Source organism: Podarcis gaigeae, assembly GCF_964106915.1.
Source record: "Podarcis gaigeae genome assembly, chromosome: 10".
NCBI lineage: Eukaryota > Metazoa > Chordata > Lepidosauria > Squamata > Lacertidae > Podarcis > Podarcis gaigeae.
Genome location: NC_139686.1, coordinates 8,872,130 through 8,890,125, shown reverse-complemented (window position 1 = coordinate 8,890,125; position 17,996 = coordinate 8,872,130). Strand labels below are relative to the sequence as shown.

Here is a 17,996-nt window from a genome sequence, read left to right as displayed (position 1 = left end):
TAAGACTAAGAGAGCTGAGTGGGGGGTGCTCGTGTAAACTCACTGTATACAAGTTGTACAAGTGACAATAAAGTATTTCAATTTCAATTCAATATGGAAGAGGGAAGAAGCTTGTTTTCTCCTGCTCTGGAGGGTGGGACTCAAACCAGTGGCTTCAATTTACAAGAAAGGAGATTTCAATTGAACACCAGGAAGAACTTTCTGACAGTAAGAGCTGTTTGACAGGGGAACGGATTCCCACGGGAGGTTGTGGGCTCTCCTTCCTTGGAGGTTTTTAAGCAGAAGTTGGATGGCCATCTGTCAGGGATGCTTTAGCCGGGATTCCTGCATTGCAGCGGGTTGGACTAGATGACCCTTGGGGTCCCTTCCAATTCTACAATTCTATTATTCTAAGCTGCAGCGGTTCTGAAACAGGCCAATTTCCCACTCCGCTGTTTCCAACTTCCTGATTAATCTTGCTTGGTTCAGACGTAACACCAAACCACAGTTTAATATGAAATGAATCTCACATGCTTCCCTTTCTGTGCTTCAATTCTCTCGCTCTCGGCTTTACAGGTAATGCAAGGTTTGTCCGGTTAAGGTGAACTGTGGTCTGCCGCTTAAGTGGAAGTGAAAGGGGACCAGAGCTTTGCGAGGGAAGGACAGACCCCCTGCAGGCACCAGGGCGCATTCATGTAGTGCCAGTCAGCAGAAAGACGGGGGCACAAAACACTGTCCCACCTGCAAATTACAGGAGGATTCTGGAGGAGGCAAACAAAGAACAGCTGGATCTTAAAGAAAAACGGACAATTATCTTTATGGAATTTTCTACCTCAATAAAATATAAACAGTCCAACACAACGAACGAGAAACATCCATTCAAGGACTTAGTTCCAGTTTGTTCTAAACAACGCTGTCTCTTGCTGCAATCCCAGGGTGGAGTTGAAGAACATGAGATTCCTGGCGTGATGCATCCGTGTTTGGCCTCCGGGTGGTGGGGTGGGGGGCAGGAAAATCAGACTTGTTCCGCAAGGTCCAAGACTCGGAATTTGTCCAGGTTGTAGAAACATGCCTTCACCACTCGTCCGCCAAAGTACCTTCCATTCAGGTCAACAACGGCTGGAATAATAATAATAATAATAATAATAATTTTTTATTTATACCCTGCCCTTCCAGGTTCAAAAACCGGGCTCAGGGGAGCTAACAACCAATTAAAACACTTATTTGTAAAAGCAGCATAAAATACAGCATAAAACATGAATAACAATAAAATTCAAAGTTCAGAAATCAATTTAGGGGAAATCCATCTAATAAGCATTAGATAATCCCCAGGGCTAGCTGGCTGAATTAGTCCTACTTGGGCCAGCGAGGAGGCCAGGGGAGAATGAGCTGTGGGGTCTCAGAGCAGGTGATCTTCATAAAAGGGGAGGGGGTGGGAAGGGAAGGGAAATAAAAGATCAAGCTGAATTCAAATTAAAGGCCAGGCGGAATAGCTCTGTCTTACAGGCCCGACGGAAGGAGGTTAAATCCTGAAGGGCCCTAGTCTCATGGGACAGAGCATTCCACCAGGTCGGAGCCATCACTGAAAAGGCCCTGGCCCTGGTGGAGGATAGTCTGACTTCCTTAGGGCCTGGGACCTCTAAACTATGGTCCTGTGATGCTTTTAACATTTGTAAGTGAGGGATAACAACAACAATAACAATAATTTATTATTTATACCCCGCTCATCTGGCTGGGCATCCCCAGCCACTCAAGGCGGCTTCCCAAAAAATATTAAAATACAGTGGTGCCTTGCAAGACGAAATTAATTCGTTCCATGAGGCTCTTCGTATAGCGGTTTTTTCGTCTTGCGAAGCAAGCCCATTGACAGCTTAGCGGATTAGCGCTATTAGCGGTTTAGCAGCTTTTAGCGATCAGCTGTTAAGCGGCTTATCAGCGGATCAGCTGATAAGCGGCTTAGTGGCTTAGGAAAAAGGGGGAAAAGGGGAAAAAAACCGCAGGAACTCGCAAGACATTTTCGTCTTGCGAAGCAAGCCCATAGGGAAATTCGTTTTGCGAAGTGCCTCCAAAACGGAAAACCCTTTCGTCTAGCGGGTTTTCCGTCTTGCGAGGCGTTCGTCCTGCGGGGCACCAATGTACTGTAATACACCAAACATTAAAAGTTTCCCTAAACAGGGCTGCCTTCAGATGTCTTCTAAAAGTCTGGTAGTTGTTGTTCTCTTTGACATCTGGTGGGAGGGTATTCCACAGGGCAGGTGCCACTACCGAGAAGGCCCTCTGCCTGGTTCCCTGTAACTTGGCATCTCGCAGTGAGGGAACCGCCAGAAGACCCTTGGTACTGGACCTCAGTGTCCGGGTAGAACGATGTGGGTGGAGATGCTCCTTCAGATATATTGGACTAATATTGGGCGTTTCATCCTGTGTGTGCTTCAAAGCTGACTGAGGCTGACGGATACTGAGACGTTACTTTGCATCATGTAAAGGAGCAACAAAGAATAATGTCTACCCCCCAGGCATCAGTCCAGGCTCAAGAGACACATCTTAATGGAACTGAATATTGGAACTGAATATTGTTTCGCGGACTTCAGGGCCAGAAGTTGGACTATGATCTGGGAGACCACGATTCAAACCCCCCTCGGCTCAACAGATGACCTTGGAGCAGTTACAGTTTCCCTGCCTAGCCTACCTTACAAGGTTGTTGTGAGGATAAAATGGGGAATGGAAAAGGGAATCACATATGCCACCTTGAAGCAATGGTGGGATATTGATGTAAATATTAAATAAGGAGCTAAGTACTGGACTGGTCATTATTAGACTGTTACCTTTAATTGCAGATTCCACTCTTTCGAACTCTAGGAATATTCTCACAGCTTCATCATCAGGTGCCCCTGGAATCTGTGTAAAACAAACAAACACACAATTGCAAAGAAAGGTGAAAGAAAGTAAAATAGCCCTAGCAATACTGTAACCTCCGATTTCTCCTAAGGATTACTACTTTTGAAGAATCATATATAAATCCACATCTCATGCTTCAGCTAGATAAAAGACAAAGGGCAGCCATAAATGCAGTTAATATGTGGCTACTTTATTCCAACAAATGTTCAGAGCGGGGGAAATCATGATTAGGAATTATTTAGTAGCCACAATCTCTCTCCCTAACCTACCTCACAGGGTTGTTGTAAGGATGGGGGGGGGACACACAACACAGACTGACTCAAACTCTTTAGATTCAGGACAGGATATAAATTTAATAAATAGATAGATTTTGGTGGGAGTTTTTGTTGTATTTTAATTTTTTTAATGGAGGGACTGGATGAAAGATTGCCAGGCGTTAATTTAGAATAGGAGGAGTTTGGATTTGATATCCCTCTTTATCACTACCCGAAGGAGTCTCAAAGCGGCTAACAATCTCCTTCCCCTTCCTCCCCCACAACAAACACTCTGTGAGGTGAGCGGGGCTGAGAGACTTCAGAGAAGTGTGACTGGCCCAAGGTCACCCAGCAGCTGCAGGTGGAGGAGCGGAGACGCGAACCTGGTTCCCCAGATTACAAATCTACCGCTCTTAACCACTACACCACGCTGGCTCTCTCAATTTAGACACAACAAACTCTGTCTGCATTCTGGGACACAGAGCAAGTGATCCCCAAGGATTCCTTTCAGCTCAAAATTCCAACCGACTCGGGTTGCCTGCTGGATGACTTTTGACACACTTAGGATTAGATATGTAAAACTGGAGCAACTGTATGAACCAGTATCGGATTGTTTGGCAGCTGCCAGGATGACGCACGACAGATGCTGAAAAGTGCAGTCCGTGCTGCCCTAGTCTGAAGGGTTTCAGGTGGTTTGGGAAATGACCAGCTTAGCAAAGTTTACAGGACAGCCAAACAACCAAGAAACATCAGTCCGCGCTCAAACTCTAGGGTCAAATGGTGTGCTGTGTCATGACAATATTTTCAGTTGAAGATTGCAGCCAGATGTATATAAGTGAAGCACAATTTTAACTGTTCAGAAATAAGGATGTCGCATTCCTTGATTAAATATGCTGAACTCAGTAAAGATGTGCATTGAAATTCTACAAGGAAAAGCCATGCGAATATTAATTAGACTGGTCTATAGCTTCATCCCATACCACGTGGGGGAGAAAATCAGTCTCCAGATTTTATGGTTATACACAAAAATTACCTGTTATTAATTACTCTTGGGTTCAAGAATGCAAACAAATAACAGTTTTTCCCAACAGAAACTGGCATGCCTTTTATTTTGCATTCTAGTAAAACAACAACAACAACCTCTTGGTAACTGTGATATAATTTGCCAGTATTTTCTTAACTATATAATATATGGGTTTTGATCAATGTACAAGATTTCCTTCTTGCCAACATTTTGTGTTTTTAATGTGCTGTAAGCCCTGTCCGGTATCTCTTGCTTCTGTTTCTGTGCACTGCTTATAACATATTTGTTGCTGGGGGGGCGGGCGGGCGAGGAAACTATAGAAAATGATGCCAGCTAATACCTCAAAGATCACACACTTCCCCACTTTGCCGTATTTTTCACATTCCTCCTTGGTTTCGCCTTCCAGGTCTTCATCAACCTCCCCAGCTCCGACCATATTCTGCAAAGAAGAAAAAAATCCAATTGAAGAGGGGGCCAGTGGCATAGCATGGGTTGCTTGAGCTCAGGGCTGAGCGGAAGTGGGGTGCGAGCGGGGACAACTGTCAGAGTACGCATGCGCATTCAACTGTCTAACAGCGTCTGTGGGAGATAACAGGCCTCTGGAACGGATTGTGGTCGTGAGTAGAGGTTCCACTGTATTGTAATACCAGTCAGAGGCTTAATCCACAAGACTGGGGGTGGGGGACGACTCACCCGTAGCAGAACAACTTTGGTAGGGCACTTTAGTATCTCTGTTAAGGGATTCGAATCCGATTTCTTGGAGGCATCTGCAATGCAGAAAGGAAGAAAGCAGGAACAGGACAACATTAAATACTGGATCGCTACTTCATGAGCAATCACATGCTAGGTAAATCCTGACCCAGGGATGCCTGAGGGTGTTCATTTGATTCTAGGAATCTGGGGCAGGTGTTCAGATCATAAAGAACAGAACCAACAGAGCTATTCAGGCTGTTATACTCAGAGCAGACCCACTGAAATTAGTGAGCATGTCTAAGCTAGCGCCATCAATTTCAATCCGAGTAAAACCACCTTTGGGAATGGTCACTAGGTTTAATTACTCCCACCCACTGTGGACAACAATTTGTTTTTTTGTACCTCGCCCACCTGGCTAGGTTGCCCCAGCCACTCTGGGCAGCTTCCAACAGAATACAGTCATACCTTGGTTCTCGAATGGCTTATTTGCCGAGCAAATCGGCTCCCGAACGCCGCAAACCCGAAAGTAGGTGTTCCGGTTTGTGAACGTTTTTCAGAAGCCGAACATCCGACACAGCTTCAGCTTGAGTGCAGGAAGCTCCAGCAGCCAGTCGGAAGCCGAGCCTTGGTTTTCGAATGGTTTCGGGAGTGGAACGGACTCCCAGAACGGATTAAGTTCGAGAACCAAGGTACCACTCTATACAGAAACACAACAAACCAGTGCCTTTTTTCTGGCAATACACAATGGCATTCAGGACCACCACATTTTTTGCAGGGGGGGGGGGTGAGGTGGGAGGGCTCTTGGACCCCATCAGAGCATCGCACCTCCTTCTCCAAGCCTGATTAGTGTTTGCCCAGGCAGGGGAGATTTCTTCACCAATAGGCAGGTGGGCAGGCAAGGAAACATCAAGGAGCTATCCTGTCCTCACTGCCCAGCCCTGATATCCAGCCACACTGCTCCCGCATGCGCTGGCCCTATGCCCCTGTTTGTTGGTGAGAACCAGCACTTTTTTCCTAGGAACAAAGCACCGAGAACATCACACTCTCAAATAATAATAATAGTAATAATTTATTATTTATACCCCGCCCATCTGGCTGCGTTTCCCCAGCCACTCTGGGCGGCTCCCAATCAAGTGTTAAAACAATACAGCATCAAATATTAAAAACTTCCCTAAACAGGGCTGCCTTCAGATGTCTCGAAGTACTACAACCCAAAAGCATCCCCAATGTAAGGCTCTATGGGGCCTGTATGAAGCAGTAACTCCTACTGGAGACCTCCTGGCCCAGAGGGAAAAGGACCAGGCAGAGCATACCACTGCAGATTGATGGCAACACAACTTTTCCATTTGTCAGACCAAAGGCTGTGCAGCACTTCTGAAGTCCCGAGGGGGCAAATAATCACCCAAGAGCAAGGAACTAACCTGATCTTTAAGAAAAGGCTTAAGCAGATAAGCCTCAGTTAAGCCTGTTACAGGTGGACACAAAGGGGAATGCAAGGCTGATTAAAGGAACGGAAACCAAGAGGGCAGTTAATTATTAAGTTTCCCCCATGATCAGCACTTGGTCCGTGCAGCATGAGGTCACCCCACCTTTCTGCCTCAGCACTGCTGCCCACCTGTCAACATTGTTATTCCCTACTCTGGAGAAGTCTCCCCAAATTACCTTTATCAGCAGCATCGCCGACAATGATTTTGCCACCTCTCTTGCTGGTTTTCTCCACCGACAGCGCCGTGCTCAAGCCCTGCTCGTGCTTCCCGAGACCCTGGCCCTCTCGGAAGCCGTATTTCTGCATGATCTTGTGCGCCACTGTGCCTCTGGAGATGAAACAGAAACAGGGTTGAATGGGCAACCACTTGGGAAATCAGACAGCTCTCGTTTGCAGCACTAAACCTTGGCTTGGCATGGAGGAGCAAACGTACAGCTCCAAATGAGGACACTGTGGCCGCTTTGTCGCTATGAGGAGCTGAGCCATGTTTTGGCTTAGTAAGTCATCTGAACCTGGGCTTGTGGTTTAGCTCTGCCAGACAAACCACCAGCTACAAACCACAGGGCAAAGTTTGTGGTTTTTCAGGCGGGAGCTAAGCCATGAGCCTGGATTCAAACACTAAGCCAACTTGGCTCGGTGCAAGGAGTGAACGAAGTTACCAAGGAGTGGCAAAGCAGCAACGATCTCCTCTCTGGGAGACCATATATTTGCTCATTCCTGCTAAGCCACATTTCAGCTTAGCGTTACATGCAAACCAGGCAATAGAATGGATGTGTTTGGCAGGGGTTGGATCAGATGATCCACTGCAGCATTAAATGCTAAAATGGTAACTGGCACAGCAGCCCCTGAGATTTATCTAGAAGTGTTTAGCAAAATGAACACACCCAGAGAATAAGCAAGATTCAGCTACTTTTCTGAAATATCGCAAGGAAACTACAGTTGTTCACTAAACTGGAGTAGCAAGCAAAACTGTATCATCATCAGCGATAGACTGTCCAAAGACAAATTTATTTCGAAGCTAACTGTTCATAAGACAAGTTTTCATAATGTTGTTCTTTTTTTCATAATTTATTCTCTATTGTTTAAACATTTTGCATGGTTTATTATAAGTACAACAAAGGGGAAGGAAGTATATAGAACACTGACAATCTTAACTGGCCATTCCTTGTTTTTCCTGAAGCATTGCCAAGGTGATTTCAAGTATATTTGAATCTGTAAGGGCTAGAAGCTTTAATTTATTTATTTTTTAATGAAGTTATATACAAAGCAGAATAAGATAGCAGAATGAATTTTATCACTTCAGACTGCAGGCAAAGGGAATCCATTTTTAAATGAATCCTTGAAGAAAATGCTCTGTGCAATTATTATTATTATTATTATTATTATTAAACAGCAGATCAGAGAGAATGCTGTAAAACAGAACTTATCTGCTATGTCAGTTTGTTAGTTGGAAGGATATTTCTCTCTGTGGAGTGTACCAAACTGTGAGCCACCACTTGCAATCTGAAAGGGAACAGTCTATTCTACTGCCTCGGGACTCTACCCCTTTTCCCTGCCACATCGTAAAACCAGCATTAGATTTTCAGGAAGTCAGGAAGCTGAACTCCATGCCTGATGTCATCCATCTCCTCAAAGCTGAATTGTTGCCAATGACTTTGTAGGAATAGCAGGATCATCTGTGCATTATAGGAAGATTCAAACATATTGCAGGCAGGAGGACGGAGCCATTATATCCATAAGTATAAATTAAAGGTAAAGGTAAATGGACCCCTGACCATTAGGTCCAGTCGCAGACGACTCTGGTGTTGCGGCGCTCATCTCGTTTTATTGGCCGAGATGTCCGTAGACAGTTTTTCCGGGTCATGTGGCCAGTATGACTAAACTGCTTCTGGCGAACCAGAGCAGCGCACGGAAGCGCCGTTTACCTTCCTGCCAGAGCGGTACCTATTTATCTAATTGCACTTTGACGTGCTTTCAAACTGCTAGGTTGGCAGGAGCAGGGACTGAGCAACGGGAGCTCACCCCATCGTGGGGATTTCGACCGCCACAGCCCTACAAAAGGCAACATCCCCACTCCTGAACAGTAAAGCAACAAGTGCATGCATGATCTCATGCACCAGGGAGGGGAAGGAGTAAGTGCATATACAGCCTATGAAGGCAGTTCCCCAAGTCTTGGAGCAGAGAAGAATCAACATGCATGCGAGGGACACAGTGCAAGATTTCATTGCAGACTGCACTTGACCTGAGCTATTCCTGTGTACTGTAGTTTTATGGAACTGCAGCCCGCAAGGAGCTCTGGCGGCTAAAGTCAATGTCAGGTCTCTAAAGAAATCTGCCCCTCTCTGAGGGCAGGAGCTGAATTCAGTTATCTTAGGCCATGGGTCAGCAAACTAAGGCCCGCAGGCCAGATCAGGCCCAATTGCCTTCTGGATCCGGCCTGTGGACAGTACTGGAACTGCTGCATGGATCGCCAGCGCGCACGTTCTTTCCCTCTCCCTCATATAGCGGCATGACCTCCTCCCTCCCTCCTCCTGGCTTCTCCCCGTCCTGCCTAGAGGAGGAAGGGGGCTGGGCTTTGTTGGTGCCAGCAGCAGCAGCGCTCGAGCAGCCACCATTTTAAGCAGCCCCTTTTGCACGCTGCTCATCGTCCCTCCGCCGCCACCGCCGCCAGCCCCTGCCACTTGCAAGACCCAGGTAAGCAGCCACTGGGGCTTGTGGTGCTGCAAGATCCAAATCAATTGAAATCAGCAGCAGACAGCATGTGGCCCGCATGCAGAGTCCCCAAACTATCTCCCTGCTTTATGTGGCCGTTGCGCAGCAGCCACTTGCCCTCCATCAGGAGAGAGCTTCGCTCAAGAAAAGGGGAGACCCGGAGATGCTACTGGGAACTGTAGCTCCACCTCTTGGACATTGGGCTTGACCTCAACACCAAAGCTGGACTTATTAGAAGGTGCATAACAATTTACATGCCATAGCGCATGCAGAACTCGCAGGGTGGCTCCCCAGTACTGGCCACCACTGCCCCCTCCTGGCATTTTGTAGGAAGTGCCTGAAATGGATGCATTCGCTCACCCCATGTTAGCAAGGAAGGAATTGCTGGGTCCTGTCGGGGATCGAGGCCTCTCGGGCTCATCGTACATCGGGGGAGGAATGGCTGCTTTGGATGATGATGAACCGCGAGGCCTAGGCTCTTCTTCATACGGGAATGACGATGATACGGCTGGAAGCGAAGTGGGACGTTCAACATTAAGCCGAAAAACCACAAAAAACCATGCATTTCTATTATGGCCAGCATGCATTTCCTGACTCGCTTGCACAGATAACTGAACAGCCTTGTAAGTTCCAGCTCCCACATCTCCGTTATCTTGCCTGCTAAACACCTGATCTGGCGCAAATGTCATTCAAAGCTAGTAATGGCAAGCGAGAGGTCCAATGTAAAGGGGCTGTGGTGCAATGAGAATCAGCACAAGAGAATAGACAAATTCTTCAAAATAAATATACAACTGGGGGTGGGGACAATGCCTCATTCATCCATTTTTTTCCTAAGGTAAAGGTAAAGGGACCCCCGACTATTAGGTCCAGTCGTGACCGACTCTAGGGTTGCTGCGCTCATCTCGCTTTATTGGCCAAGGGAGCCGGCGTACAGCTTCCGGGTCATGCAGCCAGCCGTTTACCTTACTGCCAGAGCAGTACCTATTTATCTACTTGCACTTTGACGTGCTTTAGAACTGCTAGGTTGGCAGGAGCAGGGACCGAGCAACGGGAGCTCACCCCGTCATGGGGATTTGAACCGCCGACCTTCTGATCAGCAAGTCCTAGGCTCTGTGGTTTAACCTACAGCGCCACCCGCGTCCTACCCACCATAAATAATGTGCCACCTAATGGATGGGTGCAGAATTTCTCAAGATTACGGGTAAAAAGAAAACCACAATGCAACCTTGAACGTCAACTTATTTCTGCACAACTCAGCTCGACGGCTACATTTAATGAGCTGCTTCATTTCCCCAACCATCACAGCTGCACACACACCTTTGCAGCTCGCTTCAAGATAACTGGACCCGGAGGAGTCAGAAACGGAAGGTGCTCCCCTTGCTTTCCAAGAATCCCAAGAAGCTGCCATGGGTAAATTCAGAGTCCCAGGGCTCTGCCAGCTCGCAGGCCTAATGCCAATGCCTGCTGGTATACCCCACATTCCTTAGGAGAGCAAGCCCCTCACTGGCTTGTTCATGCTCACTTTCTTGCCTACCTTGTGCAAGACCCATGGTCTATTTCCCAACAATGTACCACCGCTCTTGCTATTACAAGAGGGATGAATGGCTTAAGCAAAGCTCTGTCCCACCCATTCCGAGAAATGGAAGCAAAACAGAAGAGGGGCCCATCTTATTTACAGATCATCCAGTTGTTCCATCCTCCAACCTAGACCACAACAGATGCGTGAACATGACTGTGAAAAATGCAACCACCCAAATTCCCAGAAGTCTAACACAATGTGCAAAGTGGAAACACTTGGGGTTCAACTGCTAAGGTAGCAACTGGCTACCCTAGGTGTAGTTTTTTTAAAAATGCCCTGTCAGCTCACAAAAGCCACAGTGCAGACTTGCTGCCAGGAGTGAGGAAGCGCCGCACTGAGTAACACTTTCAGACGAAACCATTTTCAATGACATTCATGCACACTTGCCAGGTTTAGCAGGGGAATCTTCAGGCTGACTTTGGAGTGATTTGGAGGCTTGAGTCATTTGGAAGCTTCGATTGAGTTTCCACTGAAATGAGGCTGCATTCTAATGTTGTATTTTAATCTTGTTTTTTAAGCTGTATTTCAATCAATTGTTTTTATATTTGGCTGAGGAGGGCGGGGTATAAATAAAATTTATTATTTATTATTATTATCCAGGGTGTGTGTGTGTCATCAAGAAGATCAGCAATGGCAGACATCATGTTGCCTTGAAAAGCATTTGCTCACGCTTTCACTCTTCTGCTGCCACAGCAGACTAGTCACTAGAGCCTAGTTCTTACAGACAGCAGCTACAGTAAACTGTCTCAACTGTACCGTTTTGGACTATGAGTTGGGGGGAAGGAAGCTGTCGTTAAATGAATGCTCTCCCTCCAACTCCAAAAAAGAGATTCCTACACATGCAAAAACCTAACATGTCATGGAGAAGATGTCTTTCTAGCCTAGCGTTCTTCCTGACGTGCTAGCATTCTGTGCGTGGGGATTATTTTCATTTTGGCAGGGAGAATTCATTCACGTGAACACCCCTTCCAAACAGCCCAAAAGGCTACAACTCATACACAGGCTTGCAGCCTGTGAAGAATAAATTTCAGTTTGCACAAGGTGATGGAGAGGCCCAAGAGGCTGGTCCAGGGCCCTGCTGAAACCAAGTGTGCATCCAGCCCTCATATCATCTGCAGTGCCCAGGGTTTTGTGGCAGACATCCACAGCAGCCGGGTGTCCCTGGAAAGCATCCGCTGAAGGCAAGACATTTTTGAAAGCCATGGCATTAGCAACTTCAAAGAAAAATAATAATAATTTAAACATACGTTCTTTGTCCCTCTCAACCAAAGAAGTAGGCGGTGCAATGGCAGCTCCCCCCATACCTGTGAAAGGAAACAATTGCATGAAAAAGAATGCAGGAATCTGCAAGACTTAATAGGTGTCACAAGAATCAGAGACTCTTCCTTGGTTTTGCTGCAATGGACTCAACGCAACTGTCTTTCTGGAAGTTCAACAGGCTAGGCGTGTGTGCTGATGGGATAAAGAGATATTACACCACATATGCATATCTTGATCTACTCCCCCTCTTTCCTTTCTCCTTCTGTGATGGAACTCTTATTTGGGGACTTCCCTGGCTTTTTTCTGGCCCACGTAGGACGAGTCTGGATACTTGGCCTTGGTGAAGACTTGACGTTTTCATCCCCAAAAAGTTTTTGATTTTTCTACTGAAATGAGGCTGCATTTTAATATTGTACTTCAATCTTGTTTTTAAGTTGTCTTTTAATCAATTGTTTTTATACCTGGTGTTAGCTGCCCTGAGCCAGGTCTTGGCTGGGGAGGGCGGGGTATAAATTATAAATTATTATAAATTATTATTATTATTAGTTCAATGCACTCAACTTCAGTGATAAAAGCATCAATGCCTAGGGAGGCACCTGCAGCCAGAAAGCATCCCCAAAGCTCAGCATGTCCTGGACTACAACCCAACACTGAGTTGCCTTGGTAAGCCCCAGGCTACAATCAACCAAAAGAATGAAAACTTTGATGACACACTGCCGCTGATATGAAGGGGTTGGTGTATCAGAGAGGTGTGTAGCTGTTCTATCACTTTGTCGCTGGTTTCTGCCACTCCTGGCTCCTAAAAGGTGTAAGCCCAGGGTCTTTGGCTCCACCAGATGCCCCTTTCCTCAAAATGTGTGTGAGAAAAACACAGAGACGCCTTTTAAAGGCTTCAGACCCCAAGGTCTGGCGCAGCTTGTTCCATGCCAGAAATAAGACACCCGGCAAGAAACCGCCAGGGTGATTTTGCTCAGTTAATTGGGGCATAATAAAGGCCTCCTTATACTCTGCGACCAGTCACCTGTCCTGTGCATCTGCCAATACCGATCCCAGTGGAAATGGGTTCTTGAACAGCAAAAGAAGAGAGCATAATGGGAGGAAGAGAGCCAGAGGTTTGGTGAGATTAACATGGCTCAAAGTCAGCCAGGGAATTAAAAGTGCAGCTCAGAGAGATGACACGATGCCGAGAAGCACAAGAGAGCATATTTCTCCAAGCAATAAAGCCCTCTACAATTGGGAACTGTGTCCTGCAAGATCTCCATTACAAAGTTATTTATTTCCAGTTCCCAAAAGGAAGGAAGCCCAACTAAAGCTGGCAACTCAAAATTATTATTATTATTATTTATTGAATTTATATACCGCCCTATACCTGGAGTTACGGAGTAAATTTGAAGAAAACTTCAATAGTTGGAAAATGTCTAGGTGGTCCCCTACTTTGCCACTTCTCCACTGCTGCCTCTTCAATGTCGGCGATAATTTAAATGGCACGCTCACAAATCCAGGATTGCTTTAAACCCCGCAACCAGTCTCACTGCCATTTCCCTTTTACAGATTCAGAACCAAGGCTACATGGAAGACTTCCCCAAGCCATGACCTTCAAAGTCATGGCCAAAATCTATGGAATGTCTTGTCATTTAAGCACTGGGACGCCACAAAGGATTTTTACTGGGAGAGAGAAAAAGACCATTCCTGCCTCTCCCCCACCACCAAACCCCATTGTGTGTGTTGTGTTGTGTTGTGTTGGGGTGGGGTGGAGTGGGGAGGGGAGGGCTGCAACACTGATAGCATCAAGGACATGATGGGGTTGTCTAGTCTGGGTGGGAGAGAAGCCACCCTTGCTATACAAAAGAGAGATAAATCAGCAGCCACAATTGATGCAGAAAAGTAGCTCCAGCTTTTGATAGACCCTGAACTTTCTGTTCTCAGCAAGTCCTTAAGCACTAACCAGCTCCTTGCTTGGCACCACTGCGTACCCTCTCTTGCACTTACTCATGAGCAGGCTTAACCAGGTGGCTGCAGCAGTTTGCTACAGTGCTGCCAACAAAAAAAGTCTGCTCTCAAGAGCTGCACTCCGACACTGGTCTCCAGGCAAGGGGAAGAACCCATCACATCTAACTGAGATTACAGTGTCCAACCAAGGCCATACTCCGCGACTAAGATTTCCTTACTTCTTTTCCGCCTCTCTCTTTCGTAATCTTCATCTTCGTCAGAATCTGGATCCGGCCGCCTTGAAAATCCACTCGCCTCATGCCTGTCTTTACGCCTCCTTGAAATTAAAACAGAAATTAAGATGACAATCCTCAGGTGCAGAGAACCCACAGAGCACACTTCACAATGCAGGGTGTGTTTTGCCTACAACAATTACGAAATACAAATGTTTACAGATGCATTTTGGAGGTACTATCTGTTTTTCTTTTGCTGCAAGGGCTGGCATAGTTCCTACGGAATCCATCACTAGCAGTTTTATTAGAGTAATTCCTTTCTATCCAAAGTCTGGGCAAAAACTGATTTTTGCCCTAAAGGAGCACACTAATTAATGATGGTTTGACCAAACTGCGGGAGGCAGTGGAAGACAGGAGGGCCTGGCGTTTGACCAAACTGCGGGAGGCAGTGGAAGACAGGAGGGCCTGGCGTGCTCCAGTCCATGTGGTCACAAAGAGTCGAATACGACTAAACGACTAAACAACAACAACAACAAATTAATGATGGGGTACTTATTTCTGTCCAAGTGCTTATGATTTGAGGCAACTCCTTGGCAAGTCCAGATACCATTCACACAGAAATAAATCAATACTGGTTTACTGTACATTGATCTCAAATGCCAAGGAAAATTATTCTGAAAGGTGAAAACTTGGATGCACTGATATCCAACTTCCTCATACAAACAGGACCTGAGAGCCTATGATATCCTGTAGTGAAAGTGCCCAAACAAGTGAATTAACTGTATCACAGATTTAATTAAGGATTTACAAGATGAAAAATATTATCAGCTGACCTGATGTCTTACAAAATTATTCAGCTCGTAAAGACTTTAACACCATCAAAATGGCTAAGACAAGCATGTAGGTGGATGCTTTACGGCCCAGACGACTTACTTCTCCCTTTCTTCAATCTCTTTCTGCCTCTCCAGCTCACGCTGCCTTTGCCGTTCTTCCCGCTGGCGTTTTACTACTTTCTCGTAATCGTTGGGAAACATGGGGTCATATTCATCAGCCAAAGGAATCAAGACATCTCCTGCAGAAAAGCCACTGGGGACGGGGTCCTGGGATTGGAAGGGGGAGAAGCGCTGATGAAAGCTAGCCAACGAAATTGCAACAGGTGAGAGGCCTCCTCGAGTGCCGCCAATTTCACTATCAAAATATTTCCCAAATATTTCCTCTCGAAACCCAACATACAGAAAAACAACCTCCCCCAAAACCAAAGTCAACAGCTGCCCTTATGCTGATCTGCAATCGGGATGAGGCCAAGATCTGCATTCCACTTATGGCGCCCAGAAGAGTTGGGGTTGGACCTGGATGCACTGAGTCTGCACGAAAACTGTCTGCTTGACCCTTTCCGAAGCGGTAATCCTGTCTGATAAAAGCACCCAGCGCCCTTTGGGTCCTATTGCCCGTATTGTATTTATTTTGCCCACCCAAACTGTGCTGCTTTGTCAGTTTGCTTCTGGTTTCATTTCATGGTGCTTGCTCTTGCCTGTAAGCTGTGAAAGGACCAGGCAAATACGTCTTCAAGAGCATCCACTCCCTTATGAACCTCAACCTATCTCCGTCAAGAACATCAGAAGAAGAAGAAGAAGAAGAAGAGGAGGAGGAGGAGGAGGAGTTTGGATTTGATATCCCGCTTTATCACTACCCAAAGGAGTCTCAAAGCGTCTAACATTCTCCTTTCCCTTCCTTCCCCACAACAAACACTCTGGGAGGTGAGTGGGGCTGAGAGACTTCAGAGAAGTGTGACTGGCCCAAGGTCACCCAGCAGCTGCATGTGGAGGAGCGGGGAAGCGAACCCGGTTCACCAGATTACGAGTCTACTGCTCTTAACCACTACACCACACTGGCTCTCAGAAGACCACTGCCAGACCAAGCCAAAGGCCCTCTAGCCAAACATCCTGTTTTCACAGTGGGCAACCAGATGTCCATAGGAATCCTGCAACTGGGACCTGAGCACAACAGTGCCCTCCCCACTTGCGCTCCCCAGCGGCACAGAAGAACTCTGCAAGAGTACCCAAGTATTGTGCCTTTGGGAGAATAATATGGCAGCTACTTAGAAACAGTGCTACTCAGAGATGGTACGAAGGCTGTGAAACACTTTCCTTGGAGCCTCATCAGGTAACACACATCGTTAGGCAATTTGTCAAAGGCCCCCTTCGTACGCATTTGGGGACCTAGCTTAAAATTTACACTGCTGACTGGAACACCCTCTGTTGCAGCTGTCTGCAAGCCACTGTTCCTGCTAACATTCATTTCCCCCCCGACTCTGTTAATACAACTTTATCGGTTGATCCTCCCTTAGTTACTGTTGTTGAGTGTTTTGCACAAATTGGTACAAACCAATCATTTTACAGCCTTTCTCAACCTTGGGTCCCCAGATGTTTTTGGCCTACAACTCCCATCATCCCTGACCACTGGTCCTGTGAGCTAGGGATCATGGGAGTTGTAGGCCATCTGGGGCCCAAGGTTGAGTACCACTGAATGTATTCAGATAACACGTTATTATTATAATCAGTATTATTATCACTGTACTTATTATTTATACTTACTAGTCACTTGTTACCTAAAAGGTCTTCGAGCGACTTAAGATTTAAAAACATTAAGGCATTATCACATTAACGTGTTTGCAAAAGTGTGACAGCACTAGTCTCATAAAAGGTCATTTAAAGATCCCTATCACTTAACACCTTTATTGCACGGATCAATTTTAGAAACCATCATGATGAAAGTGTCTCACAGTTTCCTGGCTGGCAATTTTCTGCATTTAGGACTCCACTATATGAGCTCCCACCCAAAAAAGACCAGTTTGCCTTGGAGCAGCTCCAGTCTTACCTTCAGGCCAGCTGCCACGTGAGGAGGGGTGTCTACAATTTGTCGCTCATCAGATGCACTGCCTCGCTTCAGGTCAATCACGGGAGCAAGGACCGTGCTTTGCTTTGTTCGCTGACTCTAAAGTAAGAAGAAGAAGAAGAAGATGAAGAGTTTGGATTTGATATCCCGCCTTTCATTCCCTTTAGGTAAAGGTAAAGGTACCCCTGCCCGTACGGGCCAGTCTTGACAGACTCTGGGGTTGTGCGCCCATCTCACTTAAGAGGCCAGGGGCCAGCGCTGTTCGGAGACACTTCTGGGTCATGTGGCCAGCATGACATCGCTGCTCTGGCGAGCCAGAGCTGCACACGGAAACGCCGTTTACCTTCCCGCTAGTAAGCGGTCCCTATTTATCTACTTGCACCCGAGGGTGCTTTCGAACTGCTAGGTTGGCAGGCGCTGGGACCGAACGACAGGAGCACACCCCGCCGCGGGGATTCGAACCGCCGACCTTTCGATCGGCAAGCCCTAGGCGCTGAGGCTTTTACCCACAGCGCCACCCGCGTCCCTTCATTCCCTTTAAGGAGTCTCAAAGCGGCTAACAATCTCCTTTCCCTTCCTCCCCCACAACATACACTCTGTGAGGAGAGTGGGGCTGAGAGACTTCAAAGAAGTGTGACTGGCCCAAGGTCACCCAGCAGCTGCATGTGGAAGAGTGAAGACACGAACTGGGTTCCCAAGATTACGTGACTACCGCTCTTAACCACTACACCACACTGGCTAAGTAAGAACATCACAAGCAGACACTTCACTCAGCACCAGAAATGTTGCTGTTCTGCAAAATGTCCCGTGTTCCTTTCCACCCTAGATCATTAAGCAATTTGTTTGCGGGGCAGGGGAAGGCTTGTCACACCCCAAAAATTGCAAAGTAAAAAAAGAATACCACTCTCAAAAACCAAAGTGGATAATAGATGGATGGGGAAATGCTCAGAACATGTGCTCAGGTTTTAGCAGAATCCGAATTCTGGGAGATGCCCTTGTCCTATTCAAGCCTGATTTTCAAATACAGGAAACAAGATGAAGGTGATGTAACATTGCA

The 17,996-nt window shown here is 46.6% G+C and overlaps 1 protein-coding gene and 2 long non-coding RNA genes across 4 annotated transcripts in view; 2 read left to right on the top strand and 1 right to left on the bottom strand.

Moving 5' to 3' along the window:
* The window catches only part of LOC310826381, a 131,804-nt gene extending 130,818 nt beyond the window's left edge, over positions 1-986 (top strand). The window contains exon 2 of the long non-coding RNA XR_014555810.1: positions 747-986. This is a non-coding gene — a long non-coding RNA (uncharacterized lncRNA). The remainder of the gene's footprint in view (positions 1-746) is intronic.
* The window catches only part of LOC310826294, a 204,687-nt gene extending 191,144 nt beyond the window's left edge, over positions 1-13,543 (top strand). Inside the window, exons 2-3 of the long non-coding RNA XR_014555698.1 lie at positions 12,429-12,545; positions 13,434-13,543. This is a non-coding gene — a long non-coding RNA (uncharacterized lncRNA). The remainder of the gene's footprint in view (positions 1-12,428; positions 12,546-13,433) is intronic.
* RBM17 (RNA binding motif protein 17) overlaps positions 772-17,996 on the bottom strand; it is an 18,618-nt gene continuing 1,393 nt past the window's right edge. The window contains exons 1-11 of one of the 2 annotated variants that reach the window (XM_083700768.1): positions 17,675-17,793; positions 16,922-17,036; positions 14,978-15,144; positions 14,051-14,148; positions 11,870-11,926; positions 9,404-9,551; positions 6,508-6,659; positions 4,846-4,919; positions 4,493-4,591; positions 2,802-2,874; positions 772-1,098 (exon numbers count right to left, since the gene is read on the bottom strand). In XM_083700768.1, the coding sequence (XP_083556894.1) occupies positions 995-1,098; positions 2,802-2,874; positions 4,493-4,591; positions 4,846-4,919; positions 6,508-6,659; positions 9,404-9,551; positions 11,870-11,926; positions 14,051-14,148; positions 14,978-15,144; positions 16,922-17,036; positions 17,675-17,691 (1,104 nt within the window). In that variant the 5' untranslated portion in view covers positions 17,692-17,793 and the 3' untranslated portion in view covers positions 772-994. Of the gene's footprint in view, positions 1,099-2,801; positions 2,875-4,492; positions 4,592-4,845; positions 4,920-6,507; positions 6,660-9,403; positions 9,552-11,869; positions 11,927-14,050; positions 14,149-14,977; positions 15,145-16,921; positions 17,039-17,674; positions 17,794-17,996 lie in introns of those variants that run through there. The other variant, XM_083700767.1, reaches the window with a different exon arrangement.